The sequence below is a fragment of the Takifugu rubripes genome, chromosome 1 (genome assembly GCF_901000725.2).
Source record: "Takifugu rubripes chromosome 1, fTakRub1.2, whole genome shotgun sequence".
Classification (NCBI taxonomy): domain Eukaryota; kingdom Metazoa; phylum Chordata; class Actinopteri; order Tetraodontiformes; family Tetraodontidae; genus Takifugu; species Takifugu rubripes.
Genome location: NC_042285.1, coordinates 20,261,120 through 20,277,898, shown reverse-complemented (window position 1 = coordinate 20,277,898; position 16,779 = coordinate 20,261,120). Strand labels below are relative to the sequence as shown.

Here is a 16,779-nt window from a genome sequence, read left to right as displayed (position 1 = left end):
CCGATTTTCGGCGCCGTGTGTCGGGAGGAATGTCGGGACATGCCCGCTGAGTCAGGAGAGGAGGGCACCAGACGTGACAGTGTTTCCGACCATCGAAGGGGTCTCCGGCCGCTTTGGGTGCTCGGGCTGAGGGACCGCTGGAGCTAACGGGCCACCACCGGGATCCGGGCCCCATTTGGGCTGGAGAAGTGTGTCAGCTCGGAATTTGCTTCGTCTTTGACTCTAGAAAAACCCGCAGCTTTGCTGTTTGGACCTTTGTTGATGACTCTAAGAGCAAAAATATACAGTAGAGAAACGGGCCCAGTTCAGCCCTAAGAAAGCTTTATTTTAAATAAAGCAGGTTGAGGTTAATGCTCAACCTGTGTTGTTACAATATGAGGGAATTGTTGAAAGTGCCACAAATGGATGTTTTAAAGGGACAGTCCGCTCAAAAAGTCACAGATTTCCCTGCTTCTCTTAATATAGTTCTGGATTATACACATTTGTGTTTTCTTCTTTAAATACTCACTTTATTACTATTCCCCATAGCTGCAAAAGACATTGTGTATCATATAAACCACCTGTCCAGCTTAGTGGAACTATGGAACACGCTGAGGAAAGAGTCTGCAAAATGCCTTTTGCTTTCCAGAGTTACTAGCAGACACATTATTTAAGAAAACAACACAAAACCCGGTGCACCATTGTTGCTCTACTGGCTGGAACCATGTTAACATTCACGCTTGTGCGTGATCGATGGGGGGGTGCAGCTGTCGTGAGTCCTCCTGATCACCCTCGACCCTCAGCACTCGCACGGCGACACTTAGCGGCGCAGTCCTCCCTCCAGGGACGCTACGGCCGGTGGCGCCGACAAATATTCAGGTTGGCTTTATCACGACCTCTACGAACTGTTTGGGGAATTCCTGTTCCAATTTAAAACGCATCAGATGTGAGGAAAACTCTCTTGACTTTCAGAAACCCCGTTTTGACCATTTAGCAAACCAAAGGTCTGCTTTAAAACCAAATTTGTTCACAGTCGGCCCCTACAAGCGAGCCGAACCTACACGTTTGTGCCTTTGTATACTTTTCCCAGAGTGGCATCTGAGGACGTCTGAAGACGACGGATTGTCATCCTGGAGGGACGTCCGGCCAGGCAGGGTGCAGATGTTACCCTAAAACGATCATTACTTTTTCGTTTCAACCGTGTGGTCTCGTTTGATGCTAATGTTAGCCTGTGTATTTGTGATTGGATGCTGCGGCTTTCCCCACCAGAGCCCAGCCCAGCTATAGTAGCAGGTTCCAGGCTGCAGCACTGTAATCTTGCCTGCCCACACAGATTGAGTCATTGAAGTCTGACCGTCGGCTGTGCGAGACTTTTGCTTTCCTGCGCGCGCTCGCAGCAGAAGAAATGCCTTGAAATCCAGCCAGGTGCTTTGAAAACCGCAGGCCTGTATTGCTGATCAGAGGAGTGGCTTGTGAATGTCAGGGTGCCGCTTTGATCGCTCTGAGTCGTTGATTCAACATGTTCTCTGAAAAGTGATAAGAAGTCTCAGTAGCCTCTCCACGCTCTGTCCCGGCAGGAACTTCCCACGGCACTTTGCTGCTTCCTGTGTCAGGTGTCTGAGGGTAGCTCCAGGGCCCGGGCGGCCGTATAGACGCCGCTGGTTTTCAATTTGAGGCACCACAGGTGGAAGAAGCTCGGCTGCTCCTGCGTGTCACCTGCAGATAGTGAACATTAACTTTGCAACATGGTTTCAGGCACCGTTGGAGCCGTCACAGGAAGTATCCTGGCTCTTTTCCAAGGCTGGAGCTGCGGAGCTCTTGTCTCAGTGAAAGAGGCTTCCAGTCTCTGTGGAGGCTGGTTCCCAGGGTCTCTCCTGCCAGTTGGCCAGACAGATCCTGGCATACGAGTCACATTGTTATGGCTGAAGGAGGACAGATATTGGAGCCACTGACCTGATAGTAAACATGCTGGTTATTGGTGAGGACTCTCTCTAGTTTAAGCAAATGGTTCCAACAAGGCAGGTGTTTTGTCACCAGACTTAGAATTAAAGTTCGTGTAAATGAGGGAACACACACACACACACACACACACACACACACACACACACACACACACAGTGTGAGTTTTTTAGCCCTTCAGATGAAACTCCTGGTGCACTCTGACATGTGTGACTGTTTTCAAGGTCAGTGCTCGTGAGCAGCATACACATATGCAGCATACATTTAAACACGTGTGTTTGTGCTTCTCAGAAACAGGTTAATCATTTACATTTTAGCCCCCCCCCCCCCAAGATAAAGTGAAATGTGAAATACAGTGTGGAAATAGCCTTTAACAGGCACGAGCATTTGGTGCTTTAACCTTTATGTTATGACAATTGGTTACTGATAGTATCTTAATTCTTCCTGTTGTCATGGCTCCACTCTTCCAGTCTTTTCTTGCATGTTCCTCTTGATACTTCCATTGATATTTGAACATCCCAGCGGTGATGCGCCCCTCTCACAGAAGCCCTGGAGCACTTCACAGTCTCAGAGGGGATTTTGGAGTCGTGAGACTTGTTTGAGCAGCTCAGTGTTCGTGTTCTGACACCGAATCGGCAAAACGAATCATACTTCAGTCGTTGGGTTTCCCTGTATCAGGGATCGAGCCCCCGATGGCGGGGACGCTGTTCCCGGTGGACGCCAGCGCCTGTAACCTCACATCCTTTTGCTCTTGAATCGTTATGACGATGACTCCCTTACATGTGACCTTCTGACCAGCAGCTCTTAACGCAATAATCTGAAACTTCCTGTAGACTTTAAACACGGCTCGTTAATGTTTCACCCGTGGGCAAATATCGGGCTTCCTGGGAGGCGTGCGCACGAGTCCGCGTTCCTTTCTGTGTGTTGCCGCACATGTTCAGTGGCTCCTGAAGACGGCTGTTTCCCAGTGTGCAGTTAAACCTGTTGCTGGTCGTGCTGGAAGTGTTGCGGGTGATGGCGTTGGCGTGTGTTTGGGGTCTGTCCTTGATGTGGATCCCGTGGAGAACGGCTCGGAGCGGAGGAACTGGTTTGAAGGCAAACTCCCTGCACACGTGCAGCTTTTAGTCTGATGTTCTGTTTGCGGAACACATGGAGGGAACAGCGGGAACAATAAAAGCTGCCCGGGCTGCCTAATCTGTCCTTTCAAAATAAAGCTGCCTCTCTCGTGGTGCCTGATGAGTGCATCACGCTCGTTATCCTTTTTAATTTCACGCTGAGCCACCAGGCTGTTCCGTCTTATTGAGACACTCGGGGTTTTGCCTCGAGCTGTGAGTCTGACTCTGACCGTGAGGCTTTGGTGCCTTCCTGCAAAAGTAAATACGCCGCATTTGAGGCAACGTGTTCTCATCTTTTGGTTTTTGAAGGAACATTCCTGAGATCTTTTGGTTTTAGACCACATTCCTGGAATACCCACGTAAACGAGCTGGCAGAGATCGTGATGCTATCGTCGTTGTCTCTGCTCGGTGATAAAAAGCACCACCCTTACTTCCAATGTACCATCTCTTAAGTTGCTTCTAATTAAGTTTGCAATGCCGAATGTCACGGAATGATCAAGTTTTACCCTTGACTCTGCACAAAAATCGGTTTTTCGCGAGTCAGTTTGCACATTTTCAGGATTCCTGAGAATTGTCACATGTTTTCCTTCTAAAGGTTCTGAAGACATGGTTCACATTTATTTTCACATGCTATAGCACAACATTGTCGTTGCTCCTCGGATTATCAAGGTCCTAGATTATATTTCGGTCCCCACTCTCAATGATGTGTGTGTTAGAGTGTTATTTCCCTTTCACTGAGGCCTGTGTGAAAAACAGGCTTTTTACAATGGCCGACATTAGGACTGCTATCCTCCACACTCTTCCTTCACACACACTTCCTCCTTCAAGGGTTCATTAGCAAACTTCCCATTGTTTATGGGCCACTTGATCTGACCGTGCAGGGCCAGTCCCATTTCCTGCATTCATTGAACACATCACAAAAGAGCTGATAATTATAGCCTTCACAGGAACAATTGAAAACATTCTTTTGGCCGTGTTTAAAAAACTAAACTTAACATCAACCTTGTTCTTATCACTTGTTGAGGTCAGGTGTGGAAATATTTGCTTGTCCGGACAGAGTCAGCAGCTAAGAAAGAGCCAGTCATTCATTTGAAAGTTCCAGTAGGTGAAAAATAGCCTAAATAACTGTGAAATTGATCTGAGCTTGTCCGCGCTGCCTCTATCGCGTGTCATCTAACACGGGACAAAGCAGGTTTGTACTCGCCAGCCGTCTGTGACGTATGTGAACCGTCTTCTCTGCCTAAGGCAGTCGGGTCAAACAACCCTGTTTCCTTCCTATATATAGCTGTAATCTCAAATGTCTCTTGTAAAGGTGGCCCCATTAACCACATGTCACATCAGCATTGTGTGGGCGAGGATCGCTCCTTCTTCACACCCTGGATGGTTCTGAACTCTTATCAAGTCACGAGTGACCCACGAATGCTGTTAACCCCCCTGGTGTCCGTTTCCATACATTTTGAAAGGAAAACCCCCTTTACGTTGTATTTATTTATTTATTTTTACCATGGTTCCATTTTGCTGTTACCTGCAGCTGTTCCAGGTACCTGACAATCATGGTGAGGTCATAAAGCTGCTGGGTATTACTTCAGAAGCTGATAAGGTCTCCAGCATCTAGACTACTTTATCCATTTTCATAACACATTAGGATTATTTTAATAGTGAAGTGCTTCTCACACTTCCACAGTGCAACTCTGTATTTAAAGAGCCGACTCTAGACTGTGTGTGGCCACTGAGCCACTTGTGCTGATCTTTTTTAATATTGTGAGGCCCCCTTTTCTTTGAGACTGATATCCAAACACAGCTTCAGGGGACTGGGATGAAGCTGCTTTCAGGGCCTGAGGAATCTTCATTCCAGCCTTGGCGGATACCATGTAGTCCTTCCCTCTCTACTCCCAGCAGAATTCCTGGGAAAGGTCACATTTTTGTACCGGTAGATATTGGATGCATCTGAATATCGGTATGCGTTGCAGTCAATTGTCAATTCTCTGAAAGTGTGAATACGGAATGGTTAACAATGTGACTGTAGTTTCATAAATAGGAATCTGCTCGCTCGGTTCTGCGGGGAAGAGGAGAGGTTGTTGACAGTTTTGCAGCATATTTGTTGATCTGAATCATATTCTTCGTACATTAACAGTTTTATCAGGTAAACTGATGAAAATGTTTTTTCCCCATGATGACTGCATTCCTCTAAAGCACCGAGACAGTTGCAGCAATAAAACATTAAAGCTCATGGTCAAAGCTGTCTGTGCTGCACAGCCTGTTTGTGTGGAGGGTTACTGGGATGCATGTTGATGACTGTGTGTTTGTGTGTCCTAATACAAATACATGAGGGGGAAGAATAGGAGTGGTGTTTACACGGCAACAAGATCCCTTCCTAACCCTCGCTTAAACCATCCAGACTAACACTTGTGAGCAGTCGGTGCACGCGTTCTCCTGCTGTTTGTGGTGTGTGTGAGTATCCTCATTCTCAGGAAATTCCCCGGGGTGCATATGGGGAAGGAGACAGGACATCTGACCCCACAATGGAAAAATTATTATTAAAAAAGGGCAACTGTCAAAGATAGGAAGGAAGGGAGATGGTTCACTCCTGGGCTACTTCCGCCTCCAGCTCCTGGAACACAATGCTTACTTTGGGGGAGGGGGGGACACGAGACAACATAAAGTGACATAACCAGCTAATTTGGTCACTGACCCTAACGCTATATCAGCAAACCCATAAACTGCTATTCTTTTATAAGTATGCAGCCTCAGACTGATTACCGGGGGGGAGAGGTGGTGTCTGTGGATGTGTACTGAGCATGCGTATCCAGTGGCTGGGATTGTGCAGGCGGGGGTGGGAGGAATTTGTCATGTGGGCTTTTGGAGTTTCAAGAGGGAGTTTCTCATTTCCTCTGGGTGAACCTGGCTGATGTTTATTGTTGCTGTAGTGATGATTAGCCAGCTCCCACACAGGACTCAGCAAAACTGTGGAACATGTTCACGTATAGCTGTTCCTCTCTGAATTATGCCATTTATTAGCTCACACCTTCTTTAGCTTTTTGCCATTTTCTTTGATGTCATGCTCAAAAGCACATAACCTCTATGGCGGAACATCTGGGTGTTCCTAAACATCAGTATTAAACTCCCTATATCCAGCCTCAGATGGAATGTATCTAATCTGGTAATGTAATTTCCGTGTTATTGTGTCAACATCCCAGAAATACCAGCGTTCCAGACGTCCACGGCTGTCGTTTACACAGAGTGACAGGTTGTATTTGCTTTAGCTGGGCTAATAGTGTTTGTTTTTTTCATTTTGGGGAATTTTGACTCACCTTTCACCTCACTGTGACTTGTAAGCATCATTAAACGGCCACGTCAGACTTGTTGTATCGTGCTGTGATATTTCCGGAAGCTCTCAGTTTGATTTAGTTGAGGGTGGATTTTTGCAACTGTTAGCGTATCTGTGTCCAAACCTGTTGGTGCAGGTGTTATTGCCATTATAATAACAATTACAGTATTAGTTGTGTTAAGACTTTGTGTTGGCATATTTGGGTGTATTTACATTGTATTGTACAGGGTAAGGTGACATCAACTGTCTTATAAAGCCTGTGCATATCTTGTCAAAACTCTATTGATAAATCTGGTCAAAAATGACTGAAGCGTACTGTATAAGTCGGACCCAGCCCCACTGACTGGTTCTGGCCAGTCAAGATTGAGCCGTGATGATGAAAATCCTCGGGGATTTGCCCCTTTTGCCTCTTCCTCCCACACCTGACGCAGTGGCGTGTCTGCATCCCAATGTTCCTCCTGACACAGTTCGGAAGAAAAAAGGTGGATCGATAGCCTGTCTCACAGCAGGAGCACAGACGAGCCGGTTATTCAAAGCCCGGTGAGCTCAGTGCCTTTTCTGCATCGGCATACCCTTATTTGGTTGAAAGCGTTTGTTTTTCCTTTGAAAGCCACCCCATAGTAACCAGAAATGCGTTTTTGCGTTGCTGCCAAATAAGGCATCATGAGCAGCTCTGAGTTAGCAACTAAACAATCAGATAAATGCTGAATTCAGGACTTTTATCAGAGAGAAAAAAGAGCAACTTGTCCTTCTGTTTACACATCGGAGCATTCTTTCCATGCATCCCACCACTGATGACCTTCTGGACTGAGAATGCTGTGGGAAAAATCCCAGGCAGGTGCCAGTTAAGCAGCAAGAAATGCGGAAATAAGCATCACTTTTCTCAGCAGTTCCTTTTCAATGACACATTTTTTTATTTGTTCGTTGAGCAATGCGGCGCCGTGAATGTGGCCGCGTTCCATGAATAGAAATGGACCGTTTGATGCCAGTGGATCACTTCCACTCTGCTGCACAAGTGGCGTGGCGTTTTGTGAGTGACAGGCTTTTCTGGTGTGCTTCCCCCCCCTTAGGGACCCTACAGAGACCATTCCAACCATCTTGCCATGTTCAAGGCAGTGCTGAAGAAGAATAGAGATGGAAGCAAGGGCAGCAAAAAGGACTCAGGTATGTGGATGATGGGATGGAAAACCGAACGCCTGTTTTCAGGCAACAGCTGGCCCCGCACCACAAAATTTATGGATGCTTTGCGAGTGTGGAAAGTCTCCTCAGTGTCTTTCACGCAGACACGGACCGTTTTCAAAGATTCAGAAGGAAGATTAAAACTGTAGAGTGAGCTCGGCTAAAAGCCCAAATGTCACATGTGAGTCTATTAAAAACACAGTCTTCTCATCCACCGCTTGCACACACACATTCACCACGCGCTGACCACACCTGGTTGATAAAGATGTTTTTGTTGTATAACCACCACATGTACAGTGAGTCCTCCCAGTATTAACTGGGATTATTGCACACAGAAATAATCCTCTAGCTGTTATCACTTAATTACATATTGGCTGAACAACCACTACAGCGAGACAGTGCATCCATACGGTACGTTTATCTGCAATATTAAGACCTTTTTCTTTCATTGTATCACAAGTGATGAAACTGCATTTCCAGCCTGACTAATCATGAGTCATCTGCAGGAACACACCATCGACTGGGGTTTTGTTCATGTGCTGCCCCCCCTCCGTTATCCGTTTTCTGCTTATTCCACAACAACCAGCCCAGGCTTGATTTGCCACCTTCGGAACTGGTTTAAACAGGTTGATTTGGTCCCAGTATGCAACAGATAAATGAGATCCGCCTCCCGGCCTCAGGTATGATCGCGCCAACGGCTGATGCTAAAATTAGAGGGCAAAGTGCCTTAACTGGCTTTACACAACCTCAACAGGCTTCCTGCTACAGTATTTTTCCATCGATTCGGCATAACCTTTCAATCTTTTTGAATTGCTGTGATAACTCAGCATGTGTGTGTGTGTGTGTGTGTGAGTGTGAGAGAGAGACTGCTGGGAGCTGCAGAGTTTTATAGCGGGAATCAGCTCTTTTATCCCAGCTTCACTCATCCAGTTGGAGCCTATTCGTCAAGCCAAATGAGCTCTGTCCCCCGTCCTCATGCCAGCATAATAAAATGTGGCCTCCTCTCTGTTGTTTAGGGCTCTTAAGACAGATGAGAGGTCGCATCAGCACAACTGCTAGCAGTGGTAACTTCGACCTGCTTCTGTTCCCACGTTACATCCAAATTCCCGCTGCCTGTCTTTGCTTTAGCCTAAATGAGTCGGTGTCCCCAGGGACAACTTACGAGTCCACCCTACCATCTATAATAAAACTTACCACACTTGTAATACCAAGTGGGCTTGTGCCAGAATCTCTGCTTGATGTAGTTGACCTCGGCCCTTGTCTTTTTAAAATCTAAAAGTAATATTAATCAGACTTTTCCTCCATAAAAAGTTCTGAGTCCCTTTGACTTCTGGTCAGCAGCATGTGATGGAAATCAGAGGAGGGGGGTCGACCTTGATAATGCCATAATTGTAAGATCACTCGGCATATTCTGCTCCCGACATGGTGGCTATGGACCAGAGGCAGCTTTAGAGCAGGCAAGGAAACTTGGCCCTTACACCAGATACCACCATAGCCATTAGTTCTCCTCTGGGATCTCCTCGTTGCCAAGACCACAAAAAACACACAGTTTGCTAATTTAGTCTTTCCATCCTGCGCTCCTCCTAAATCCTTCCTTTGCATTACTCCCCTCACTGAGACTCAAATCTGTTTAAAACAGGCCTTTTTAGTCTCTTTAAGTACTTTAATGATCTGCCAGGCCAGAAGTGGCATGCTCTGTTGCTGTGGCTGGTTGCCTTTAATGTCCCAGTTGAGGTACAAGCTGCTGTTATATTGTAAAAACCCAAATCAGGCACACGTGGATGCCATGAATATTACATTATGAAATCCCAGAAATGCACCTCTCGTCTGTTTTAGGTCCATCCTTTATACCTGGCACTAATATGTGAAATTCCAGTCAGGCCACTCCTCTTGACCAGTGCTGGTAGTAAAATGCATCTCCTTTCTTTACTTAATGGTCAGATCACCATTCTGGCTTTAGCAGCCTCACATCCTGGTCTCTCAGGCTCTCTTCTTGCCTAAATGACTCTGTAGTTTGGATTCTGGGAGGTTGGAAGCTGCAAAATCTGCCAAAATAGGATGGACAGCAACACCTCACATGCGCGTGCGTGTTTGACCACAGAGCGGTTTCATGTGGTCCAGAGATGTATTTGTGTTTGCTCTTATGTACCCTGTGGTCACAGATCATCCCTGACCACCGTTTGGAACGCTCACATCCCCAACACTTTTCATCTGAAATTTAATCTGCCCACACACCTTTAGGTTGAAATCCTATTACAAAGAGGAAGAAACTGTTTCGGAGTGCTGTCTGATCACTCGGAATACGATGCATTAAGCGTGCTTTTGCAGCTAAATCTGCTCTCTGGATGTAATTCTGTTGTGCCTGTTGATGATGTGACTGAGTGAACAGCCTGTTTAGCCTGAGTGAGTGTGTTTTATCTCACACCTGTGACAGCGCTCCATACTGGGCCCAACAGCCGCTGAGCTCGACTGTCTGAGGCAGCTGCCAGACAGCTTTTGTGTTGTGGATGACGCAGAACTAATTACAGGAAGATACAAGATTCAGCCACCTGAAACACATTCACACACACACACACACACGCACACACACACACACACACACACACACACACAAAGCATTAGGACACAGACATTAGCAAGATTAGTTGTCAGGGTCATGGTTCATTTTTTGCAATGTTGAGAGTTTTTTAAACGAATCTGTGACTTTATAAAGTGCAGTATAAGGGCGCTATTCCCAAACACACGCTGCCATTTTCTGTGCGAGAGGGGAGCTTTAAGCGCGGCGCTCTGTTGGCTCAGCTGTGGTGGCGGCTGGTACATGCTGTCTCTGCAATTTCTCCAAGTTCCTTGTGTGTTTTGACACGAAAAGTGATTTGTTGCCAAGGGTCACACACAACAAGTTGGCTACAAAGCAAGGCTTATTTGTAGTCGATCAAGGTTAGCATATCACACTTGATGAACTCTAGCCCCGCAGTAAATAGTTAAGCCTCTAGTGCACCGCCAGTTACCGTAATATTCTAATAAAATCAATAGCTCTACAGTTAAGCTGAATAAAAAAGGTACTATGTTTTCTTTTTTTAGTGGATTTCTTTTCTGTATTGGGAAATCCTGCCATAATAAACAATAGCTACAGGTGGTTGGGGGGTTATTTGCTTAAACCAGAAAAGATCTGATACACAGATGCTCATTTGCACAAAAGCTGTTATCTGTAAGAGCTCATTCTAGGGTGAGGCGGCCTGAGTGTTAACACCAGGACAGGTCACCAGTTCATCCCAGGAGTGATGTATAGAGCAGAGAAACAACCAAACACCCTTCATTTCTTTCTTTCAACAATTACTGGGGGTGCAAACAGAGCATGAGAAGACCAATAACTACAGTCCAACCAGATTTCTACAGCACGTTTTTACCTAAAATATTTCAAATATTTCAATAAATATATTACAATTGGCAGCAGATGACAGGGAATCCTTCACACCGGCCTCATCTTCCCCTTAGACATAAACAAACTCCCGTCTGTGCGGCGTTTAACCACGAGGGTCCAGTGTCCGCCTGGATGTTCTCCCTGAACACCTGGGTGGCAGCCTCCACTCTGGCCATATCTACCGCAGCCATTTTGGGACATACATCCCTCCTTGTCCTGTGGCTTGTAAGAGATCTTAAAAAGGAAACTCCCGCAGAATGTTCTAGCGTCAGAAGTGGACGGTTCAGCCTCTATCAGGAAAACAGATCTTGGGTGAAGGATAAACCACTCCTCAGTTTGAATAGGGAAACCTTTATGCAGCCTTAGCTCATTCTGATCAAAGCTGATTTAAATGGCCCGAAAAAGACAATTTGTTCTGTTTAAAACTTGTTGAGGCCTAATTAGCAGCACTCACCTAATGCACAGACAAGGAAGATGCAGTAACCCACAAAAGGTCTAGGCCACAGATTACATAGTGCAGAATTTGTTCAGACACTATGCTATAATCCACATCTGCGCACACACACACACACACACCCCAAATCGTGGAGCTATTTATATTTCGATTTACCCTCAAACCTATGCCCTTGTACCATATTCTACCGCAAACACAAATTTGAGTAATTTATATTAACTTAATTAAAATAATTTATTGAAGACACCAGAGGATGTAATTAATTAATTAAACTCATTTGGGGAAAGGCCGTTTAGCTCATGTGTTTTTGTTTTTCCTCCCCGTCGGGCTTGTTTAGAGTTTCATGCCTCGACAGCTGGGTTAGGATTTAAAATGGTGAGGAAAAGAATGCACCTGATCTACAAAGGAGGCATTGAGTGTACAGACCTACACGGCTATCAAAGCACTGCGCAGCCAGCAGGCAACGATTAGCAGGGCGTAGCTCAAACCACATCTTTCCCTTTGACACACATTCATGTGCAAATACACACATATGCACACACACACACACTAACCTCAGGTGTATCCACTTCGGACACTCCCTGTCTATCCAGAATAACAAAATGAGAACAGCAGAGAGAACAGTGCACTTTGATGGCTACTCTCAAAGAAACATTAGTAAATGTAACAGCATTTGGTCATATTCAGCACGGGTCTCCCAGTGTGGTTTTTTTGGTGGCCATGACAGAGGAGAAATTTCTCCATGGTTCCTGGAACACTCACTGTATCAGCCACTGTCTGTCACCCAAGGGTGGCACTGATACACTCACTATCACGGTGCTTTTGACCTCGGAAATGTGTGCAAGGCAACACAGGAAGCCAAACAAATAAAAAGGAACTTGGTGAACATAAGGGGTGATGTCATGCACAAGTCTGCAACACACCAGTCCCCCACATGGCCAATAGCTTCTTATGCTACTTCAAAGAGTAGGAAAAACTGTTTATCAGTTAACATGTCTAGGCGTCTTTATATGGTGCTTCAAGGAGAGATAGTGGCTGTTGTGGTGGTTTATTAGGCAAAGAGGTCAACAGGCCACTGCTTTTTCTAATTACCGCATGACTTGTCTGGGCAGAAACATTCTTTCAGTCTAGTTTTCTGTTTTATGTTCATAAGTTTTTAACCCCCCTGTAAGCTAGCCAAACATTTAAAGTGTGGTTTTTAATGACAAAATAGTTCAGTCGTCCAACCGATTTATAAAAAAAAAGGCCTGTGTTCCCGGAAAGTGACGTGGATTTTTCAGTTTTGCAGGATTCTTTTACAGTGTTTTTACCTCCTCGTTTGCCCTCTTCCCGAGGAGCCACTGAACCATGTGGTCACAGTCTCTGGCTTTCAAAAGTCTGTGTGGGAGTTCGTGGAGACCCCACTTAAAGTCTGGACTTTGGGCTCCTTTCTGTCCACTCTTTCCCCCTCGGCGCTACTCAGTTCTGCCTATCTGAACACAGAGACTCTTTTTTTTTTCTTCTTTTCTTTTTTTTATAATTGTTGAATCTGTTGCTGTCCTTAGCTCAGGAAGGTTTGAGAGAGTTTGAACTAATGACCTCAGTTCCTTTGTGATGTGCCTCAAAGGAATGGGGTATAAGTGCTTATTGCAGAGAGGAACGGCTGACGTGGAGTGCTCATTCTTCATATATCTGTGTTTCTCTGCTGGCATTTCCAAACAAATATGCCTTTTTATTCATAAGGATTTTAAGACATTACAAACAATCGAGATATTCTCTTTGTAGTATTTATAATACTTATCAAGGGTCATTGCTCTCACAACTTTAACAAACATCTTTTCCCAGGGTGCATTGGTTTAAGAGTGGCCTTGTCCTTGTGTGCCTATGAGGATTAAGATGTTAGGAGGGAATGGAGGGCAAGTGTGTGTTATGTCTTCATCCATTTAATGTCACCAAACAGGCTGTTATCCAGGAGGTGGTCATGTTCTCATGACCTCACCTGGCCCCAGCAGAACTTCTGCCTAATGACCTGTGCTAATGGCAGCTGAAATCTGTTGTAGTCCACATTTCCATAGCAACCTTGGTGTCCAGGACACTTTGCAGTATTAGGCCAGTTTAATTTTTTTTTTTATCAACAACAAAAATGTAAAATTCAAATAAAAATGATCAGAAGGTACAGGGTGCTGCATTACGACTTCAGTGACCCCAGAGCTGCCTTCACAGTTCGAATGATTAATCTCAGTTTGGAGAAGTGCATGTCATCCATCATCAGGACATCCTTTAGGCCTTACAGATGTTTCCATAACAGCCAGAGGGCAGTGGTTGTCCACTGAAGTGAAATTAAAATAAAAGAATTTTTTTTGCTTGAAATATGTAAAAATCAAGTGTTGAAATAGTCTGATCCTGATAATTTAGGCACTCTAATTGATTTAGATAGAGTAAAGGAGCTTTCCTAGTCAGACATGTGATTGGGGCATGTTTCTGCTGTAGCGTGTGAGTGGACAGTACCTAAAACTGAGGCGACTTGGGCACACAGTCACACAGCATGAATATCAATAACTCTCCAGGGCCGCCATGACTGTCAGGAGCAGATCTGCTCTGATTTATTCCAGTGCAAGAACAGGGCACTTCAGTCTAGCAAGTGGTTTAATTCACCTTTATATTGTGCTTGTCATTGCATTTCTGGTATTAATGGTCTTGCAAACATCATCTTTCATTAGTGGTGGGAGCCCTGGATTCTTTAAAATGTCTTTTTTAGAGTTACAATTTTGGAATAAAACCTTTTAAAGACACTGACCAGATGATATATTACCATACCTACTTAAATTGGCGAGTTCTATTCCACATTTTGTTCTATATATTTCCAGTTTAATTAAAGTGGGTATGAGACGTTTTGTAGCCCCTTCCTGTTTCTGTCTTCATTTTCTACATCCTTTTTGAAATCAACCTCTCCCCTGACAGCCCCCCTCCCTCTCATACTTTGTCCCCTGGGGTTGGAGGGAACCAACCCCAGGGCTCAGGCCTCTACATAACATGCATCTGAGGTAGAGCCTGAGAGGAACAGACCCTTAGCGCTGCATGAAGCAGCTAATTTCCTCTCATTATCAAGTGTATATGATGTTGAGTTGAAGGTTTCAAAGCCACTCTAACTAGAATTGTTTTTCTCCTCAGGGTCCACCAGCATAGCGTTTTTCATTTAAACCATGAAGTGTTCTTATGGAGGAGTTAATGGAGCTGCTGACTGTAAACTGTTGTGATACCACATTTGGAACCTATAATAAACGTGCACTGGCATCAGTGTAGAGCCATTGTATTTCATATTCTTCAGCATTGTGAGGGTTAACTACTGCTAAGCTAAGTTAAAATTAACAGAGAAAAGAAACCCAACTTTATTCCTAATTGCTTTCAAATAGCTTTGCCATAAAATTTAATTCTTTGTAATTTCTTAATAATGTGAAAAATTTAAATAGATTTGCATCACATTAACATATTAAATGTAATTTGTCCATCGTCAGAGACAACTTGCCAGGCTTACCCTCCCCCACGCTGCCTTTCATGCTGTCTGCTTCATTGTCCTCTCTGTGGGTTGCTATGTGTTAACCATGACAGCTTTTGTGGGAGCGTCACCCTGGTCTCGGAAGTACACAGAGAATCCACATTGGCATTCAGTCTAGCAGGAGAATTCCCCCTTTGGTCGATTGTCGTATGGTCTTCGTGCTTTGTGTGTGAAGTAAAGGAATCTGCATTAATTAAATCCTTTCTTCATGGTCCCTTTAAATTAGCTAGAGGAGCTGATGGAGTAAAGATTGTATTTATTGTGTGTATAGTGTATGTGGAGGAAAGAAAATTATGTTTAGTCAAACTTTTTTTCTTTTTCAATTGTGGATTTAAATGGCGACTTGGCTAAATTTAAATAGTTTTTGCTTTTTGGATGCTATTTGCTAAAGTTATTATAGGTTTCACTGAAGTTCTGCTCTTTAAACCGTGAGCTTTCAATAGTCACATGTCAGCTTTTCAATTAACGTTTCCTCACAATTCCTTGAAGGGCATCACGTCAGTCCCTGCATACAACATGTTGAGGTGTCCTTGAGCAAGAGACTAAGACCACAAAGTGACATCCTTGATTTATGAATGTGTGTAATTAACTGAACCTGAAAGGATGAATGTGCACTTGTTATGTCAAGTTTTAGTGTTAGAAAAGTGCTGCTGCATAAACATAATACAGCCTTTTATTTATGCAAGCTTTATAAAATAATTCTTGACATTTCAGCATCTGCTCTGTGTAACAGGAATAATCTAGAAGCTTTATTTCCTCTCAAACACACCCCAAGGGTTTAAAGTTCCCAGTGCTGTCTGTCAGCTCCTCCCTCCATTCAGCTAGACTCAGTTTATGTATTCAGCCCCATCGATTATTTGAAACAGGAAGCTGATATACATCTCAATAATAAGAACCCAAGCGGAGGCTCCACCAGGGCTGAGTTATAAGAGCATCATCTGGCCTTTGTCGTGCTGCATTTCATAATCAGTCCATGAGTAATATTTCTTGAATAAAAACAACTAGATCGACCCTCAAATTGGATCTCCTGTCTATGCAGCATTATTGTAAATAAAGAAGACAGAGAAGTGTAAATCATGTTCAGAGATAATATTGTTCTCTGAATGAATGCTTAAAAAAGTATTGAACTGTTGTTTATAGGATGGGCATGTCCCTGTGGGCTCGGGCCTTGGACTTTGATGAGGAGGAAAGCTCATGCAATGAACTGTAATCATTTTTACATCATCTCGGGGCAGGACTGTATAATTAGAAGGGCTTGATTTCCATGACCACAGCAGGGGCCGAAATTGAAGGCCCAGCCTTGACCAGGGTTTAGTAAAGTAACTGAAATAGCCTTGGTGAGTTTCTGTCCTTGCGCCCCTCTGCACCATAAAGTGTTGGTCAGAGAAGTCACAGTAGCCTTCGAGGGTCCGTTTGCCAGCACTTCGATGACCAACTTTGATGTGGTCCATCAGGATCCAGGATGAACAACCCAAATTACAACTTCATCTTAATCTCTTTACCATGCAATATGGCTAAAACCTACAACCACCACATCCCTCTGCCGCCGCCGCCGCCGCCGCCGCTGCTGCAGTAAATAAACACACAGCAGAGCTCGCTGTAGCCACGGGTTCTCCTAATATTTGTGTTTCACTGCAGCTCCAGAATTAACAGCAAAAGGAAAGTGAATTATAAAGAAGGATCGAAAAAGTGGCCATGACTCACACACACACGCACACACACACACACACACACACACACACACACACACACACACACACACACACACGCACACACACACACTCTTCCCTACTGTCCCATTAAATTGTG

At 44.6% G+C, this 16,779-nt stretch overlaps 1 protein-coding gene across 4 annotated transcripts in view; it reads left to right on the top strand.

Moving 5' to 3' along the window:
• Positions 1-16,779, top strand: part of tanc1b (tetratricopeptide repeat, ankyrin repeat and coiled-coil containing 1b) — a 57,216-nt gene that overhangs the window by 260 nt on the left and 40,177 nt on the right. For 3 of the 4 annotated variants that reach the window (XM_029841726.1, XM_029841719.1, XM_011610335.2), the window contains exon 2: positions 7,452-7,545. The exons of the other annotated variant lie outside the window; for it this stretch is intronic. In XM_029841726.1, coding sequence (XP_029697586.1) covers positions 7,452-7,545 — 94 coding nt within the window. The remainder of the gene's footprint in view (positions 1-7,451; positions 7,546-16,779) is intronic. 4 annotated transcript variants of the gene reach the window in all.